The 21,439-nt window shown below is 39.1% G+C and overlaps 1 protein-coding gene across 1 annotated transcript in view; it reads left to right on the forward strand.

The window, feature by feature from the left end:
* LOC127640209 (uncharacterized) overlaps positions 1-21,439 on the forward strand; it is an 81,973-nt gene that overhangs the window by 34,420 nt on the left and 26,114 nt on the right. Inside the window, exons 12-16 of the mRNA XM_052122663.1 lie at positions 7,807-7,847; positions 8,870-8,891; positions 12,559-12,599; positions 13,013-13,034; positions 16,259-16,299. Coding sequence (XP_051978623.1) covers positions 7,807-7,847; positions 8,870-8,891; positions 12,559-12,599; positions 13,013-13,034; positions 16,259-16,299 — 167 coding nt within the window. The remainder of the gene's footprint in view (positions 1-7,806; positions 7,848-8,869; positions 8,892-12,558; positions 12,600-13,012; positions 13,035-16,258; positions 16,300-21,439) is intronic.

The raw sequence follows: 21,439 nt of genomic DNA on the forward strand, positions 1-21,439 counted from the left end.
GCACAACTTGATCTTTTCTGTCTGTTAAATGACAGAAACTGCCACTTTTCCTAAATGTAGCTTGTCACATTTATTCAAGGGTTATAGTCTCACATTTACAGTATATTATGCAACAGCACAATATTTGTGTCCGATATTCTTCACTTTCACACATTATTTGAAGACTCCTCGATTAAACCTACGACCCCTTATTTCTTATGAAGACTGAAATATCACTAACAACAGTCAAAACAGGTGCAACAGTCCGTGTTTCAATCTCTTTCTCACTAAAAGTTGTGTATCACAGCTGCAATCACACCCATTTATCATGGTACAGATATTCCACTCAAAAAGAGGACATGTCAGTGAAAAGAGGACATATTAGTGAAAAGGGGACATATCAGTGAGAAGAGGACATATCAGTGAGAAGAGGACATGTCTGTGAAAAGAGGACATGTCAGTGAAAAGAGGACATGTCAGTGAAAAGGGGACATGTCAGTGAGAAGAGGACATGTCAGAGAGAAGAGGACATGTCATTAAGAAGAGGACATGTCAGTGAAAAGAGGACATGTCAGTGAAAAGAGGACAGTTCAGTGAAAAGAGGACATGTCAGTTTAAAAGAGGACAGTGTAGTGAAAAGAGGACATGTCAGTGAAAAGAGGACATGTCAGTGAGAAGAGGACATGTCAGTGAAAAGACATTTCAGTGAAAAGAGGACATGTCAGTGAAAAGAGGACATTCCAGTGAAAAGAGGACATGTCAGTGAGAAGAGGACATTTCAGTGAAAAGAGGACATTTCAGTGAAAAGAGGACATGTCAGTGAGAAGAGGACATGTCAGTGAGAAGACATGTCAGTGAAAAGAGGACATGTCAGTGGAAAGAGGACAGTTAAGTGAAAAAAGGACATGTCAGTGAAAAGAGGACATGTCAGTGAGAAGAGGATATGTCAGTGAAAAGAGTACATGTCAGTGAGAAGAAGACATGTCAGTGGAAAGAGGACATGTCAGTGAAAAGAGGACATGTAAGTGAAAAGGGGACATGTCAGTGAAAAGAGGACATTTCAGTGAAAAGAGGACATGTCAGTGAGAACAGGACATGTCAGTGAAAAGACGACAGTTCAGTAATAAGAGGACATTTCAGTGAAAAGAGGACATGTAAGTGAAAAGAGGACATGTAAGTGAAAAGAGGACATTTCAGTGAGATGACATGTCAGTGAAAAGAGGACATTTCAGTGAAAAGAGGACATTTCAGTGAAAAGAGGACATGTCAGTGAGAAGATGACATGTCAGTGAAAAGAGGACGTCAGTGAAAAGAGGACATGTCAGTGAAAGAGGACATGTCAGTGAAAAGAGCACAATTCAGTGAAAAGAGGACATGTCAGTGAGAAGAGGACATGTCAGTGAGATGAGGACATGTCATTGAGAAGAGGACATGTCAGTGAGAGCAGGACATGTCAGTGAAAAGACGACAGTTCAGTAATAAGAGGACATTTCAGTGAAAAGAGGACATTTCAGTGAAAAGAGGACATGTCAGTGAAAAGAGGACATTTCAGTGAAAAGAGGACAGTTCAGTTAAAAGAGGACAGTTCAGTGAAAAGGGGACATGTCAGTGAAAAGGGGACATGTCAGTAATAAGAGGATAGTTCAGTGAAAATAGGACATGTCAGTGAAAAGAGGACAGTTCAGTGAGAAGAGGACATGTCAGTTTAAAAGAGGACATGTCAGTGAGAAGAGGACATGTCAGTGAGAAGAGGACATGTCAGTGAAAAGACATTTCAGTGAAAAGAGGACATGTCAGTGAAAAGAGGACATTCCAGTGAAAAGAGGTCATGTCAGTGAGAAGAGGACATGTCAGTGAAAAGTGGACATTTCAGTGAAAAGATGACATGTCATTGAAAAGAAGGCAGTTCAGTGAGAAGGGGACAGTTCAGTGAGAAGGGGACATGTCATTGAAAAGAAGACATGTCAGTGAGAAGGGGACAGTTCAGTGAGAAGGGGACATATCATTGAAAAGAAGACATGTCAGTGAGAAGGGGACAGTTCAGTGAGAAGAGGACAGTTCAGTGAAAAGGGGACATGTCAGTGAGAAGAAGACATGTCAGTGAAAATAGGACATGTCAGTGAAAAGAGGACATGTCAGTGAGAAGAGGACAGTTCAGTGAGAAGAGGACATGTCAGTGAATACGGGACATGTCAGTGAGAAGAGGACATGTCAGTGAAAAGAGGACAGTTCAGTGAAAAGAGGACATATCATTGAGATGAGGACATGTCAGTGAATAGAGGACATATCAGTGAATAGAGGACATGTCTGTGAGAAGAGGACATGTCTGTGAGAAAAGGACGTGTCAGTGAAAAGGGGACAATTCAGTGAAAAGTGGACATGTCAGTGAAAACAGGACATGTCAGTTAAAAGGGGATATTTCAGTGAAAACAGGACATGTCAGTGAGAAGAGGACATGTCAGTGGGAAGAGGACATGTCATTAAGAAGAGGACATGTCAGTGAAAAGAGGACATTTCAGTGAAAAGAGGACTTTTCAGTGAAAAGAGGACATGTCAGTGAAAAGAAGACATTTCAGTGAAAAGAGGACATGTCAGTTTAAAAGAGGACAGTGTAGTGAAAGATGACATGTCAGTGAAAAGAGGACATGTCAGTGAGAAGAGGACATGTCAGTGAAAAGAGGACATTTCAGTGAAAAGAAGACATTTCAGTGAAAAGAGGACATTTCAGTGAAAAGAGGACATGTCAGTGAGAACAGGACATGTCAGTGAAAAGACGACAGTTCAGTAATAAGAGGACATTTCAGTGAAAAGAGGACATTTCAGTGAAAAGAGGACATGTCAGTGAAAAGAGGACATTTCAGTGAAAAGAGGACAGTTCAGTTAAAAGAGGACAGTTCAGTGAAAAGGGGACATGTCAGTGAAAAGGGGACATGTCAGTAATAAGAGGATAGTTCAGTGAAAAGAGGACATGTCAGTGAAAAGAGTACATGTCAGTGAGAAGAAGACGTGTCAGTGGAAAGAGGACATGTCAGTGAAAAGAGGACATGTAAGTGAAAAGGGGACATGTCAGTGAGAAGAGGACATGTCAGTGAATAGGGGCCATGTCAGTGAGAAGAGGACATGTCAGTGAAAAGAGGACAGTTCAGTGAAAAGAGGACAGTTAAGTGAAAAAAGGACATGTCAGTGAAAAGAGGACATGTCAGTGAGAAGAGGACAGTTCAGTGAGAAGAGGACATGTCAGTGAATACGGGACATGTCAGTGAGAAGAGGACATGTCAGTGAAAAGAGGACAGTTCAGTGAAAAGAGGACATATCATTGAGATGAGGACATGTCAGTGAATAGAGGACATATCAGTGAATAGAGGACATGTCTGTGAGAAGAGGACATGTCTGTGAGAAAAGGACGTGTCAGTGAAAAGGGGACAATTCAGTGAAAAGTGGACATGTCAGTGAAAACAGGACATGTCAGTTAAAAGGGATATTTCAGTGAAAACAGGACATGTCAGTGAGAAGAGGACATGTCAGTGGGAAGAGGACATGTCATTAAGAAGAGGACATGTCAGTGAAAAGAGGACATTTCAGTGAAAAGAGGACTTTTCAGTGAAAAGAGGACATGTCAGTGAAAAGAAGACATTTCAGTGAAAAGAGGACATGTCAGTTTAAAAGAGGACAGTGTAGTGAAAGATGACATGTCAGTGAAAAGAGGACATGTCAGTGAGAAGAGGACATGTCAGTGAAAAGAGGACATTTCAGTGAAAAGAGGACATTTCAGTGAAAAGAGGACATGTCAGTGAGAACAGGACATGTCAGTGAAAAGACGACAGTTCAGTAATAAAAGGACATTTCAGGGAAAAGAGGACATGTAAGTGAAAAGAGGACATGTAAGTGAAAAGAGGACATTTCAGTGAAAAGAGGACATGTCAGTGAAAAGTGGACATTTCAGTGAGATGACATGTCAGTGAGAAGAGAACATTTCAGTGAAAAGAGGACATGTCAGTGAGAAGATGACATGTCAGTGAAAAGAGGACATGTCAGTGAGAACAGGACATGTCAGTGAAAAGACGACATTTCAGTGAAAAGAGGACATTTCAGTGAAAAGAGGACATTTCAGTGAAAAGAGGACATGTCAGTGAAAAGAGGACAGTTCAGTGAAAAGAGGACATGTCATTGAGAAGAGGACGTGTCAGTGAGAAGAGGACATGTCAGTGAGAAGAGGACATGTCAGTGAGATGAGGACATGTCATTGAGAAGAGGACATGTCAGTGAGAAAAGGACATGTCAGTGAAAAGACGACAGTTCAGTAATAAGAGGACATTTCAGTGAAAAGAGGACATTTCAGTGAAAAGAGGACATGTCAGTGAAAAGAGGACATTTCAGTGAAAAGAGGACAGTTCAGTTAAAAGAGGACAGTTCAGTGAAAAGGGGACATGTCAGTGAAAAGGGGACATGTCAGTAATAAGAGGATAGTTCAGTGAAAAGAGGACATGTCAGTGAAAAGAGTACATGTCAGTGAGAAGAAGACATGTCAGTGGAAAGAGGACATGTCAGTGAAAAGAGGACATGTAAGTGAAAAGGGGACATGTCAGTGAGAAGAGGACATGTCAGTGAATAGGGGCCATGTCAGTGAGAAGAGGACATGTCAGTGAAAAGAGGACAGTTCAGTGAAAAGAGGACATGTCATTGAGATGAGGACATGTCAGTGAATAGAGGACATATCAGTGAATAGAGGACATGTCTGTGAGAAGAGGACATGTCTGTGAGAAAAGGACGTGTCAGTGAAAAGGGGACAATTCAGTGAAAAGTGGACATGTCAGTGAAAACAGGACATGTCAGTTAAAAGGGGATATTTCAGTGAAAACAGGACATGTCAGTGAGAAGAGGACATGTCAGTGGGAAGAGGACATGTCATTAAGAAGAGGACATGTCAGTGAAAAGAGGACATTTCAGTGAAAAGAGGACTTTTCAGTGAAAAGAGGACATGTCAGTGAAAAGAAGACATTTCAGTGAAAAGAGGACATGTCAGTTTAAAAGAGGACAGTGTAGTGAAAGATGACATGTCAGTGAAAAGAGGACATGTCAGTGAGAAGAGGACATGTCAGTGAAAAGAGGACAGTTCAGTGAAAAGGGGACATGTCAGTGAAAAGGGGACATGTCAGTAATAAGAGGATAGTTCAGTGAAAAGAGGACATGTCAGTGAAAAGAGTACATGTCAGTGAGAAGAAGACATGTCAGTGGAAAGAGGACATGTCAGTGAAAAGAGGACATGTAAGTGAAAAGGGGACATGTCAGTGAGAAGAGGACATGTCAGTGAATAGGGGACATGTCAGTGAAAGAGGACATGTCAGTGAAAAGAGCACAATTCAGTGAAAAGAGGACATGTCAGTGAGAAGAGGACATGTCAGTGAGATGAGGACATGTCATTGAGAAGAGGACATGTCAGTGAGAACAGGACATGTCAGTGAAAAGACGACAGTTCAGTAATAAGAGGACATTTCAGTGAAAAGAGGACATTTCAGTGAAAAGAGGACATGTCAGTGAAAAGAGGACATTTCAGTGAAAAGAGGACAGTTCAGTTAAAAGAGGACAGTTCAGTGAAAAGGGGACATGTCAGTGAAAAGGGGACATGTCAGTAATAAGAGGATAGTTCAGTGAAAAGAGGACATGTCAGTGAAAAGAGTACATGTCAGTGAGAAGAAGACATGTCAGTGGAAAGAGGACATGTCAGTGAAAAGAGGACATGTAAGTGAAAAGGGACATGTCAGTGAGAAGAGGACATGTCAGTGAATAGGGGACATGTCAGTGAGAAGAGGACATGTCAGTGAAAAGAGGACAGTTCAGTGAAAAGAGGACATGTCATTGAGATGAGGACATGTCAGTGAATAGAGGACATATCAGTGAATAGAGGACATGTCTGTGAGAAGAGGACTTGTCTGTGAGACGTGTCAGTGAAAAGTGGACATGTCAGTGAGATGAGGCCATGTCAGTGAAAACAGGACATGTCAGTGAAAAGGGGATATTTCAGTGAGAAGAGGACATGTCAGTGAGAAGAGGACATGTCAGTGAGAAGAGGACATGTCAGTGAGATGAGGACATGTCATTGAGAAGAGGACATGTCAGTGTGAAAAGGACATGTCAGTGAAAAGACGACTGTTCAGTAATAAGAGGACATTTCAGTGAAAAGAGGACATTTCAGTGAAAAGAGGACATGTCAGTGAAAAGAGGACATTTCATTGAAAAGAGGACAGTTCAGTTAAAAGAGGACAGTTCAGTGAAAAGGGGACATGTCAGTGAAAAGGGGACATGTCAGTAATAAGAGGATAGTTCAGTGAAAAGAGGATATGTCAGTGAAAAGAGTACCTGTCAGTGAGAAGAAGACATGTCAGTGGAAAGAGGACATGTCAGTGAAAAGAGGACATGTAAGTGAAAAGGGGACATGTCAGTGAGAAGAGGACATGTCAGTGAATAGGGGACATGTCAGTGAGAAGAGTACATGTCAGTGAAAAGAGGACAGTTCAGTGAAAAGAGGACATGTCATTGAGATGAGGACATGTCAGTGAATAGAGGACATATCAGTGAATAGAGGACATGTCTGTGAGAAGAGGACATGTCTGTGAGACGTGTCAGTGAAAAGTGGAGATGTCAGTGAGATGAGGCCATGTCAGTGAAAACAGGACATGTCAGTGAAAAGGGGATATTTCAGTGAAAAGACGAAAGTTCAGTAATAAGAGGACATTTCAGTGAAAAGAGGACATGTCAGTGAAAAGAGGACATGTCAGTGAAAAGAAGACATTTCAGTGAAAAGGGGACATGTCAGTGAAAAGAGGACATTTCAGTGAGAAGAGGACATGTCAGTGAGAAGAGGACATTTCAGTGAGAAGAGGACATTTCAGTGAGAAGAGGACATGTCAGTGAAAAGCAGACATGTCAATTAAATTTAAAAACCTCGAAGAGAAAAAACATGTTCAAGCCATGGGTTCCTTCAAGTAGTAGGTGCCAGCAACAGCAGGGTCATGGGTATGGGATCGATTCTCAGGGAACACTAAACCTGATCAAATGTATACCTTGAATGCACTGTGAGTCACTTTGGATTAAAGTGTCTGATAAATGTACGTAGGAAAACAATTGAAAAGCAGCACGGACAAACATCATTCTGCAGAGAGAAGATCTGAGCTCTGTATGTCCATACAATGCAAGTGAATGGATACAGAGAAACAAACTTGACATAAAACATTTCAGCCAGCATCAGAGCTCTGAGCAGAAGTGATGTTTTAAAGTTTATAAAGTTTTCATTATAGATTTGCTTCAAAACACATGAAGTGATGGACTGGAGTCATTTGGAGCCTGTTTACCTGCATTATAAGGACAAACAGAGCTCAGATCTTCTCCAAATCTTCATTTGTGTTCTGCTGAAGAAAGTCTTACACAAATGTGTTGATATGATCATTGATTGAGTTTATCAGTTTTAATAATAACACTATTATCATTTGACTATTATAGATCTGTTTTATAATGTTATATGAGGAAATGAGTTTCATTCTTGAGCACTGCGACAGCAGCTTTCATTCCAGATACAGATCGAGTTCTACTGATTTAATCTCACTATTCTAGTATATATTGTATTTATTACTCAGTGAATGTAAAGAAAAGAAACTGTTAATAGATCTACAATAAAAGTGAAATTAAAGAGTAATCGCATGTGAACGCTTGTCAGAATTTCTCCTTTACATGTGATATAATAATAGATGAAATAAATGAACTAAAACTGTTTGTGATGTGTATAATAGAGAATATTATAGTGGAGTTCACCAAACTGTGTACATCTTTCAGGTTCATATCGTCTTAAACGTCCTGGAGCTGCAATGGATGAGGTGAGAATTTGAGCAAATATTCACATTATTATTTTATTGTGCAGTAAATATATTGTCTGGATATTTGATATTCACCTGCTGTACATACAATCATCTGACAGTTCTGTTCACGTTAATAAAACATTAGAGACTGAATGTTGACTTCTGATCACACCTGATGCATGAAAATAACAACAGACTGAAATAAACAACTAATAGTCAATATGATTTTTAATAAAAGAAATAACTCGTTTTAATAATAATGTTTCATGAATATATGACTATTATGATTCAATATCACTGTTATAATTCAGTGAAGTATTAAAAGATTTGCTGAAATCTCTCATAATACAGAATTCACATTCGATACATCAGATGTTAGATCATTACATCATACAGGACCTCAGCACTGGATCAAAACATGTCCATACTGTATAAAGATATGATACAGAAAATTACACAAATGGATCAAATTCATAAGCTCGACATTAGCCAGGAAAATATCAAGACCATAATAAAAACGTGTGTGTGTGTGTGTGTGTGTGTGTGTGTGTGTGTGTGTGTGTGTGTATCAGCTCACCAACACTTGACTTGAAGTTACACAGTTTTGGGTCTTTAGTGACATCTTTGGTTAAATCAACCATATCCAGCATTACAGCCAACTAAATAAATGAATCAAACTATGAACAGATAAACATTGCACAATAATTGAATTGTGTTCATTATTAACTAACAAATCTCCCATAATGCAGCTTTAAGATTGTGCTGCCAGATGTTCTGTAATGTACCACTGGCAGTCACATCTGAGGGGTTTTTGGCCATCATTGTTCAGCTACAACAAGCTCGTCAATGTTTCTGAGTACATGTTTTATGTGTGTGTAGTTACAGTTTCATTAATTGTACTAATGTTATCTTTTTAAATGTTGCCGTGGGTAGAAAATCAAATATCCAACAAAATCTTTACTCACTTTAGTTTATGCCTGAAAATAATTCTAATGTCACAATAATGATGTGATGAGTAACTGAGCTTTATTTAATTTCAGATAGGATCAGAAATCACACCGGGTAAGAAACCACACGTCATACTCCACAAATCAACTTCATTTCACTTTATTACATTGTCATAATAAATATGCACAACTTGATCTTTTCTGTCTGTTAAATGACAGAAACTGCCACTTTTCCTAAATGTAGCTTGTGTCACATTTATTCAAGGGTTATAGTCTCACATTTACAGTATATTATGCAACAGCACAATATTTGTGTCCGATATTCTTCACTTTCACACATTATTTGAAGACTCCTCGATTAAACCTACGACCTCTTATTACTTATGAAGACTGAAATATCACTAACAACAGTAAAAACAGGTGCAACAGTCCGTGTTTCAATCTCTTTCTCACTAAAAGTTGAGTATCACAGCTGCAATCACACCCATTTATCATGGTACAGATATTCCACTCCAAAAGAGGACATTTCAGTGAAAAGAGGACAGTTCAGTGAAAAGAGGACATGTCTGTGAGAAGAGGACGTGTCAGTGAATAGGGGACATGTCAGTGAGAAGAGGACATGTCAGTGAGAAGGGGACATGTCAGTGAGAAGAGGACGTGTCAGTGAGAAGAGGACGTGTCAGTGAAAACAGGACATTTCAGTGAAAACAGGACATGTCAGTGAAAACAGGACTTGTCAGTGAAAAGAGGACAGTTCAGTGAAAAGGGGACATGTCATTGAAAAGAAGACATGTCAGTGAGAAGGGACAGGGGACAGTTCAGTGAGAAGGGGACATGTCATTGAAAAGAAGACATGTCAGTGAGAAGGGGACATGTAATTGAAAAGAAGACAGTTCAGTGAGAAGGGGACAGTTCAGTGAGAAGGGGACATGTCATTGAAAAGAAGACATGTCAGTGAGAAGGGGACATTTCAGTGAAAAGAGGACTTTTCGGTGAAAAGAGGACATGTCAGTGAAAAGAGGACATGTCAGTGAGAAGAGGACATGTCAGTGAAAAGAGGACATTTCAGTGAAAAGAAGACATTTCAGTGAAAAGAGGACATTTCAGTGAAAAGAGGACATGTCAGTGAGAACAGGACATGTCAGTGAAAAGACGACAGTTCAGTAATAAGAGGACATGTAAGTGAAAAGAGGACATGTAAGTGAAAAGAGGACATGTAAGTGAAAAGAGGACATTTCAGTGAGATGACATGTCAGTGAGAAGAGAACATTTCAGTGAAAAGAGGACATGTCAGTGAGAAGATGACATGTCAGTGAAAAGAGGACGTCAGTGAAAAGAGGACATGTCAGTGAAAGAGGACATGTCAGTGAAAAGAGCACAATTCAGTGAAAAGAGGACATGTCAGTGAGAAGAGGACATGTCAGTGAGATGAGGACATGTCATTGAGAAGAGGACATGTCAGTGAGAGCAGGACATGTCAGTGAAAAGACGACAGTTCAGTAATAAGAGGACATTTCAGTGAAAAGAGGACATTTCAGTGAAAAGAGGACATGTCAGTGAAAAGAGGACAGTTCAGTTAAAAGAGGACAGTTCAGTGAAAAGGGGACATGTCAGTGAAAAGGGGACATGTCAGTAATAAGAGGATAGTTCAGTGAAAATAGGACATGTCAGTGAGAAGAGGACATGTCAGTGAGAAGAGGACATGTCAGTGAGAAGAGGACATGTCAGTGAAAAGACATTTCAGTGAAAAGAGGACATGTCAGTGAAAAGAGGACATTCCAGTGAAAAGAGGACATGTCAGTGAGAAGAGGACATGTCAGTGAGAAGGGGACAGTTCAGTGAGAAGGGGACATGTCATTGAAAAGAAGACATGTCAGTGAGAAGGGGACCGTTCAGTGAGAAGGGGACATATCATTGAAAAGAAGACATGTCAGTGAGAAGGGGACAGTTCAGTGAGAAGAGGACATGTCAGTGAAAAGAGGACAGTTCAGTGAAAATGGGACATGTCATTGAGATGAGGACATGTCAGTGAATAGAGGACATATCAGTGAATAGAGGACATGTCTGTGAGAAGAGGACATGTGTGTGAGAAAAGGACGTGTCAGTGAAAAGGGGACAATTCAGTGAAAAGTGGACATGTCAGTGAAAACAGGACATGTCAGTGAAAAGGGGATATTTCAGTGAAAACAGGACATGTCAGTGAAAAGGGGACATATCAGTGAGAAGAGGACATGTCAGTGGGAAGAGGACATGTCATTAAGAAGAGGACATGTCAGTGAAAAGAGGACTTTTCAGTGAAAAGAGGACATGTCAGTGAAAAGAAGACATTTCAGTGAAAAGAGGACATGTCAGTTTAAAAGAGGACAGTGTAGTGAAAGATGACATGTCAGTGAAAAGAGGACATGTCAGTGAAAAGAGGACATGTCAGTGAAAAAGGGACATGTCAGTGAGAAGAGGACATGTCAGTGAAAAGAGGACATGTCAGTGAAAATGGGACGTGTCAGTGAGAAGAGGACATGTCAGTGAAAATGGGACATGTCAGTAAGAAGAGGACATGTCAGTGAAAAGAGGACATGTAAGTGAGAAGAGGACATGTCAGTGGAAAGAGGACAGTTCAGTGAAAAGAGGACATGTCAGTGAATAGAGGACATGTCAGTGAGATGAGGACATGTCATTGAGAAGAGGACATGTCAGTGAAAAGAGGACATGTCAGTGAAAAGACGACAGTTCAGTAATAAGAGGACATTTCAGTGAAAAGAGGACATTTCAGTGAAAGAGGACATGTCAGTGAAAAGAGGACATTTCAGTGAGAAGAGGACATGTCATTGAGAAGAGGACATTTCAGTGAGAAGAGGATATGTCAGTGAAAAGCGGACATGTCAATTAAATTTAAAAACCTCGAAGAGAACAAGCATGTTCAAGCCATGGGTTCCTTCAAGTAGTAGGTGCCAGCAACAGCAGGGTCATGGGTATGGGATCGATTCCCAGGGAACACTAAACCTGATCAAATGTATACCTTGAATGCACTGTGAGTCACTTTGGATAAAAGTGTCTGATAAATGTACGTAGGAAAACAATTGAAAAGCAGCACGGACAAACATCATTCTGCAGAGAGAAGATCTGAGCTCTGTATGTCCATACAATGCAAGTGAATGGGTACAGAGAAACAAACTTCACATAAAACATTTCAGCCAGCATCAGAGCTCTGAGCAGAAGTGATGTTTTAAAGTTTATAAAGTTTTCATTATAGATTTGCTTCAAAACACATGAAGTGATGGACTGGAGTCATTTGGAGCCTGTTTACCTGCATTATAAGGACAAACAGAGCTCAGATCTTCTCCAAATCTTCATTTGTGTTCTGCTGAAGAAAGTCTTACACAAATGTGTTGATATGATCATTGATTGAGTTTATCAGTTTTAATAATAACACTATTATCATTTGACTATTATAGATCTGTTTTATAATGTTATATGAGGAAATGAGTTTCATTCTTGAGCACTGCGACAGCAGCTTTCATTCCAGATACAGATCGAGTTCTACTGATTTAATCTCACTATTCTAGTATATATTGTATTTATTACTCCGTGAATGTAAAGAAAAGAAACTGTTAATAGCTCTACAATAAAAGTGAAATTAAAGAGTAATCGCATGTGAACGCTTGTCAGAATTTCTCCTTTACATGTGATATAATAATAGATGAAATAAATGAACTAAAACTGTTTGTGATGTGTATAATAGAGAATATTATAGTGGAGTTCACCAAACTGTGTACATCTTTCAGGTTCATATTGTCTTTCACGTCCTGGAGCTGCAATGGATGAGGTGAGAATTTGAGCAAATATTCACATTATTATTTTATTGTGCAGTAAATATATTGTCTGGATATTTGATATTCACCTGCTGTACATACAATCATCTGACAGTTCTGTTCACGTTAATAAAACATTAGAGACTGAATGTTGACTTCTGATCACACCTGATGCATGAAAATAACAACAGACTGAAATAAACAACTAATAGTCAATTTGATTTAATAGTCAATGTTTCAGAGTACATGTTTTATGTGTGTGTAGTTTCAGTTTCATTAATTGTACTAATTTTATCTTTTTAAATGTTTCCGTGGGTAGAAAATCAAATATCCAACAAAATCTTTACCTCACTTTAGTTTATGCCTGAAAATAATTCTAATGTCACAATAATGATGTGATGAGTAACTGAGCTTTATTTAATTTCAGGGAGGATCAGAAATCACACCGGGTAAGAAACCACACGTCATACTCCACAAATCAACTTCATTTCACTTTATTACATTGTCATAATAAATATGCACAACTTGATCTTTTCTGTCTGTTAAATGACAGAAACTGCCACTTTTCCTAAATGTAGCTTGTGTCACATTTATTCAAGGGTTATAGTCTCACATTTACAGTATATTATGCAACAGCACAATATTTGTGTCCGATTTTCCTCACTTTCACACATTATTTGAAGACTCCTCGATTAAACCTACGACCCCTTATTTCTTATGAAGACTGAAATATCACTAACAACAGTCAAAACAGGTGCAACAGTCCGTGTTTCAATCTCTTTCTCACTAAAAGTTGTGTATCACAGCTGCAATCACACCCATTTATCATGGTACAGATATTCCACTCCAAAAGAGGACATGTCAGTGAGAAGAGGACATGTCAGTGAGAAGAGGACATGTCATTGAGAAGAAGACATTTCAGTGAATAGAGGACATATCAGTGAGAAGAGGACATGTCAAAGAGAAGAGGACAGTTCAGTGAGAAGAGGACAGTTCAGTGAAAAGAGGAAATGTCAGTGAGAAGAGGAAATGTCAGTGAAAAGGGGACATGTCAGTAAGAAGAGGACAGTTCAGTGAAAAGTGGACATGTCCGTGAGAAGAGGACATGTCAGTGAGAACAGGACATGTCAGTGAAAAGACGACAGTTCAGTAATAAGAGGACATGTCAGTGAGAAGAGGACATGTCATAGAAAAGAGGACATGTCAGTGAAAAGAGGACAGTTCAGTGAAAAGAGGACATGTAAGTGAGAAGTGGACCGTTCAGTAAAAAGAGGACATGTCAGTGAGAAGAGGACATGTCAGTGAGAATAGGACATGTCATTGAGAAGAGGACATGTCAGTGAGAACAGGACATGTCAGTGAAAAGACGACAGTTCAGTAATAAGAGGACATGTCAGTGAGAAGAGGACATGTCAATGAGAAGAGGACAGTTCAATGAAAAGAGGACATGTCACTGAGAAGAGGACGTGTCAGTGAGAAGAGGACAGTTCAGTGAAAAGACATGTCAGTGAAAAGTGGACATGCCAGTAAGAAGATGAAAGTTCAGTGAAAAGAGGACATGTCATTGAGAAGAAGACATTTCAGTGAATAGAGGACATATCAGTGAGAAGAGGACAGTTCAGTGAAAAGTGGACATGTCAGTAAGAAGAGGACAGTTCAGTGAAAAGTGGACATGTCCGTGAGAAGAGGACATGTCAGTGAGAACAGGACATGTCAGTGAAAAGACGACAGTTCAGTAATAAGAGGACATGTCAGTGAGAAGAGGACATGTCATAGAAAAGAGGACATGTCAGTGAAAAGAGGACAGTTCAGTGAAAAGAGGACATGTAAGTGAGAAGTGGACCGTTCAGTAAAAAGAGGACATGTCAGTGAGAAGAGGACATGTCAGTGAGAATAGGACATGTCATTGAGAAGAGGACATGTCAGTGAGAACAGGACATGTCAGTGAAAAGACGACAGTTCAGTAATAAGAGGACATGTCAGTGAGAAGAGGACATGTCAATGAGAAGAGGACAGTTCAATGAAAAGAGGACATGTCACTGAGAAGAGGACGTGTCAGTGAGAAGAGGACAGTTCAGTGAAAAGACATGTCAGTGAAAAGTGGACATGCCAGTAAGAAGATGAAAGTTCAGTGAAAAGAGGACATGTCATTGAGAAGAAGATATTTCAGTGAATAGAGGACATATCAGTGAGAAGAGGACAGTTCAGTGAAAAGTGGACATGTCCGTGATAAGAGGACATGTCAGTGAATAGAGGACATGTCAGTGAGAAGGGGACATGTCAGTGAAAAGAGCACAATTCAGTGAGAAGAGGACATGTCAGTGAGATGAGGACATGTCATTGAGAAGAGGACATGTCAGTGAGAACAGGACATGTCAGTGAAAAGACGACAGTTCAGTAATAAGAGGACATTTCAGTGAAAAGAGGACATTTCAGTGAAAAGAGGACATGTCAGTGAAAAGAGGACATTTCAGTGAAAAGAGGACAGTTCAGTTAAAAGAGGACAGTTCAGTGAAAAGGGGACATGTCAGTAATAAGAGGATAGTTCAGTGAAAAGAGGACATGTCAGTGAAAAGAGTACATGTCAGTGAGAAGAAGACATGTCAGTGGAAAGAGGACAGTTAAGTGAAAAGAGGACATGTCAGTGAAAAGAGGACATGTCAGTGAAAAGAGGATATTTCAGTGAGAAGAGGACATTTCAGTGAGAAGAGGACATGTCATTGAGAAGAGGACATTTCAGTGAGAAGAGGACATGTCAGTGAAAAGCGGACATGTCAATTAAATTTAAAAACCTCGAAGAGAACAAGCATGTTCAAGCCATGGGTTCCTTCAAGTAGTAGGTGCCAGCAACAGCAGGGTCATGGGTATGGGATCGATTCCCAGGGAACACTAAACCTGATCAAATGTATACCTTGAATGCACTGTGAGTCACTTTGGATAAAAGTGTCTGATAAATGTACGTAGGAAAACAATTGAAAAGCATCACGGACAAACATCATTCTGCAGAGAGAAGATCTGAGCTCTGTATGTCCATACAATGCAAGTGAATGGATACAGAGAAACAAACTTGACATAAAACATTTCAGCCAGCATCAGAGCTCTGAGCAGAAGTGATGTTTTAAAGTTTATAAAGTTTTCATTATAGATTTGCTTCAAAAGACATGAAGTGATGGACTGGAGTCATTTGGAGCCTGTTTACCTGCATTATAAGGACAAACAGAGCTCAGATCTTCTCCAAATCTTCATTTGTGTTCTGCTGAAGAAAGTCTTACACAAATGTGTTGATATGATCATTGAGTTTATCAGTTTTAATAATAACACTATTATCATTTGACTATTATAGATCTGTTTTATAATGTTATATGAGGAAATGAGTTTCATTCTTGAGCACTGCGACAGCAGCTTTCATTCCAGATACAGATCGAGTTCTACTGATTTAATCTCACTATTCTAGTATATATTGTATTTATTACTCCGTGAATGTAAAGAAAAGAAACTGTTAATAGCTCTACAATAAAAGTGAAATTAAAGAGTAATCGCATGTGAACGATTGTCAGAATTTCTCCTTTACATGTGATATAATAATAGATGAAATAAATGAACTAAAACTGTTTGTGATGTGTATAATAGAGAATATTATAGTGGAGTTCACCAAACTGTGTACATCTTTCAGGTTCATATTGTCTTTCACGTCCTGGAGCTGCAATGGATGAGGTGAGAATTTGAGCAAATATTCACATTATTATTTTATTGTGCAGTAAATATATTGTCTGGATATTTGATATTCACCTGCTGTACATACAATCATCTGACAGTTCTGTTCACGTTAATAAAACATTAGAGACTGAATGTTGACTTCTGATCACACCTGATGCATGAAAATAACAACAGACTGAAATAAACAACTAATAGTCAATATGATTTTTAATCAAAGAAATAACTCGTTTTAATAATAATGTTTCATGAATATATGAATATTATGATTCAATATCACTGTTATAATTCAGTGAAGTATTAAAAGATTTGCTGAAATCTCTCATAATACAGAATTCACATTCGATACATCAGATGTTAGATCATTACATCATACAGGACCTCAGCACTGGATCAAAACATGTCCATACTGTATAAAGATATGATACAGAAAATTACAGAAATGGATCAAATTCATAAGCTCGACATTAGCCAGGAAAATATCAAGACCATAATAAAAACGTGTGTGTGTGTGTGTGTGTGTGTGTGTGTGTGTGTGTGTGTGTATCAGCTCACCAACACTTGACTTGAAGTTACACAGTTTTGGGTCTTTAGTGACATCTTTGGTTAAATCAACCATATCCAGCATTACAGCCAACTAAATAAATGAATCAAACTATGAACAGATAAACATTGCACAATAATTGAATTGTGTTCATTATTAACTAACAAATCTCCCATAATGCAGCTTTAAGATTGTGCTGCCAGATGTTCTGTAATGTACCACTGGCAGTCACATCTGAGGGTTTTTGGCCATCATTGTTCAGCTACAACAAGCTCGTCAATGTTTCTGAGTACATGTTTTATGTGTGTGTAGTTACAGTTTCATTAATTGTACTAATGTTATCTTTTTAAATGTTGCCGTGGGTAGAAAATCAAATATCCAACAAAATCTTTACTCACTTTAGTTTATGCCTGAAAATAATTCTAATGTCACAATAATGATGTGATGAGTAACTCTGAGCTTTATTTAATTTCAGAAACAATCAAAAAGCCTCACGGGTAAGAAACCACACGTCATACTCCACAAATCAACTTCATTTCACTTTATTACATTGTCATAATAAATATGCACAACTTGATCTTTTCTGTCTGTTAAATGACAGAAACTGCCACTTTTCCTAAATGTAGCTTGTGTCACATTTATTCAAGGGTTATAGTCTCACATTTACAGTATATTATGCAACAGCACAATATTTGTGTCCGATATTCTTCACTTTCACACATTATTTGAAGACTCCTCGATTAAACCTACGACCCCTTATTTCTTATGAAGACTGAAATATCACTAACAACAGTCAAAACAGGTGCAACAGTCCATGTTTCAATCTCTTTCTCACTAAAAGTTGTGTATCACAGCTGCAATCACACCCATTTATCATGGTACAGATATTCCACTCAAAAAGAGGACATGTCAGTGAAAAGAGGACATATTAGTGAAAAGGGGACATATCAGTGAAAAGAGGACATATCAGTGAGAAGAGGACATGTCTGTGAAAAGAGGATATTCCACTCAAAAAGAGGACATGTCAGTGAAAAGAGGACATATTATTGAAAAGGGGACATATCAGTGAAAAGAGGACATATCAGTGAGAAGAGGACATGTCTGTGATAAGAGGACATGTCAGTGAAAAGAGGACATGTCAGTGAAAAGGGGACATGTCAGTGAGAAGAGGACATGTCAGAGAGAAGAGGACATGTCATTAAGAAGAGGACATGTCAGTGAAAAGAGGACATGTCAGTGAAAAGAGGACAGTTCAGTGAGAAGAGGACATGTCAGTTTAAAAGAGGACAGTGTAGTGAAAAGAGGACATGTCAGTGAAAAGAGGACATGTCAGTGAAAAGAGGACATGTCAGTGAAAAAGGGACATATCAGTGAGAAGAGGACATGTCAGTGAGAAGAGGACATGTCAGTGAAAAGAGGACATGTCAGTGAAAAGACATTTCAGTGAAAAGAGGACATGTCAGTGAAAAGACATTTCAGTGAAAAGAGGACATGTCAGTGAAAAGAGCACATTCCAGTGAAAAGAGGACATGTCAGTGAGAAGAGGACATGTCAGTGAAAAGTGGACATTTCAGTGAAAAGAGGACATGTCAGTGAGAAGAGGACATGTCAGTGAGAAGAAGACATGTCAGTGAAAATAGGACATGTCAGTGAAAAGAGGACATGTCAGTGAAAGAGGACATGTCGGTGGAAAGAGGACAGTTAAGTGAAAAAAGGACATGTCAGTGAAAAGAGGACATGTCAGTGAGAAGAGGACAGTTCAGTGAGAAGAGGACATGTCAGTGAGAAGAGGACATGTCAGTGAATAGGGGACATGTCAGTGAGAAGAGGACATGTCAGTGAAAAGAGGACAGTTCAGTGAAAAGAGGACATGTCATTGAGATGAGGACATGTCAGTGAATAGAGGACATATCAGTGAATAGAGGACATGTCTGTGAGAAGAGGACATGTGTGTGAGAAAAGGACGTGTCAGTGAAAAGGGGACAATTCAGTGAAAAGTGGACATGTCAGTGAAAACAGGACATGTCAGTGAAAAGGGGATATTTCAGTGAAAACAGGACATGTCAGTGAAAAGGGGACATATCAGTGAGAAGAGGACATGTCAGTGGGAAGAGGACATGTCATTAAGAAGAGGACATGTCAGTGAAAAGAGGACATTTCAGTGAAAAGAGGACTTTTCAGTGAAAAGAGGACATGTCAGTGAAAAGAAGACATTTCAGTGAAAAGAGGACATGTCAGTTTAAAAGAGGACAGTGTAGTGAAAGATGACATGTCAGTGAAAAGAGGACATGTCAGTGAAACGAGGACATGTCAGTGAAAAAGGGACATGTCAGTGAGAAGAGGACATGTCAGTGAGAAGAGGACATGTCAGTGAGAATAGGACATGTCAGTGAATAGGGGACATGTCAGTGAGAAGAGGACATGTCAGTGAAAAGAGGACAGTTCAGTGAAAAGAGGACATGTCATTGAGATGAGGACATGTCAGTGAATAGAGGACATATCAGTGAATAGAGGACATGTCTGTGAGAAGAGGACATGTGTGTGAGAAAAGGACGTGTCAGTGAAAAGGGGACAATTCAGTGAAAAGTGGACATGTCAGTGAAAACAGGACATATCAGTGAAAAGGGGATATTTCAGTGAAAACAGGACATGTCAGTGAAAAGGGGACATTTCAGTGAGAAGAGGACATGTCAGTGGGAAGAGGACATGTCATTAAGAAGAGGACATGTCAGTGAAAAGAGGACATTTCAGTGAAAAGAGGACTTTTCAGTGAAAAGAGGACATGTCAGTGAAAAGAAGACATTTCAGTGAAAAGAGGACATGTCAGTTTAAAAGAGGACAGTGTAGTGAAAGATGACATGTCAGTGAAAAGAGGACATGTCAGTGAAACGAGGACATGTCAGTGAAAAGGGACATGTCAGTGAGAAGAGGACATGTCAGTGAGAAGAGGACATGTCAGTGAAAAGAGGACATGTCAGTGAAAATGGGACGTGTCAGTGAGAAGAGGACATGTCAGTGAAAATGGGACATGTCAGTAAGAAGAGGACATGTCAGTGAAAAGAGGACATGTAAGTGAGAAGAGGACATGTCAGTGGAAAGAGGACAGTTCAGTGAAAAGATGACATGTCAGTGAAAAGAGGACATGTCAGTGAGATGAGGACATGTCAGTGATAAGAGGACATGTCAGTGATAAGAGGACATGTCAGTGAAAAGAGGACATGTCAGTGAAAAGACGACAGTTCAGTAATAAGAGGACATGTCTGTGAGAAGAGGACATGTCTGTGAGACGTGTCAGTGAAAAGTGGAGATGTCAGTGAGATGAGGACATGTCAGTGATAAGAGGACATGTCAGTGAAAAGAGGACATGTCATTGAGATGAGGACATGTCAGTGAATAGAGGACATATCAGTGAATAGAGGACATGTCTGTGAGAAGAGGACATGTCTGTGAGACGTGTCAGTGAAAAGTGGAGATGTCAGTGAGATGAGGCCATGTCAGTGAAAACAGGACATGTCAGTGAAAAGGGGATATTTCAGTGAAAAGACGAAAGTTCAGTAATAAGAGGACATTTCAGTGAAAAGAGGACATGTCAGTGAAAAGAAGACATTTCAGTGAAAAGGGGACATGTCAGTGAAAAGAGGACATTTCAGTGAGAAGAGGACATGTCAGTGAGAAGAGGACATTTCAGTGAGAAGAGGACATTTCAGTGAGAAGAGGACATGTCAGTGAAAAGCAGACATGTCAATTAAATTTAAAAACCTCGAAGAGAAAAAGCATGTTCAAGCCATGGGTTCCTTCAAGTAGTAGGTGCCAGCAACAGCAGGGTCATGGGTATGGGATCGATTCTCAGGGAACACTAAACCTGATCAAATGTATACCTTGAATGCACTGTGAGTCACTTTGGATTAAAGTGTCTGATAAATGTACGTAGGAAAACAATTGAAAAGCAGCACGGACAAACATCATTCTGCAGAGAGAAGATCTGAGCTCTGTATGTCCATACAATGCAAGTGAATGGATACAGAGAAACAAACTTGACATAAAACATTTCAGCCAGCATCAGAGCTCTGAGCAGAAGTGATGTTTTAAAGTTTATAAAGTTTTCATTATAGATTTGCTTCAAAACACATGAAGTGATGGACTGGAGTCATTTGGAGCCTGTTTACCTGCATTATAAGGACAAACAGAGCTCAGATCTTCTCCAAATCTTCATTTGTGTTCTGCTGAAGAAAGTCTTACACAAATGTGTTGATATGATCATTGATTGAGTTTATCAGTTTTAATAATAACACTATTATCATTTGACTATTATAGATCTGTTTTATAATGTTATATGAGGAAATGAGTTTCATTCTTGAGCACTGCGACAGCAGCTTTCATTCCAGATACAGATCGAGTTCTACTGATTTAATCTCACTATTCTAGTATATATTGTATTTATTACTCAGTGAATGTAAAGAAAAGAAACTGTTAATAGATCTACAATAAAAGTGAAATTAAAGAGTAATCGCATGTGAACGCTTGTCAGAATTTCTCCTTTACATGTGATATAATAATAGATGAAATAAATGAACTAAAACTGTTTGTGATGTGTAT

This window comes from Xyrauchen texanus, chromosome 49 (genome assembly GCF_025860055.1).
Source record: "Xyrauchen texanus isolate HMW12.3.18 chromosome 49, RBS_HiC_50CHRs, whole genome shotgun sequence".
NCBI lineage: Eukaryota > Metazoa > Chordata > Actinopteri > Cypriniformes > Catostomidae > Xyrauchen > Xyrauchen texanus.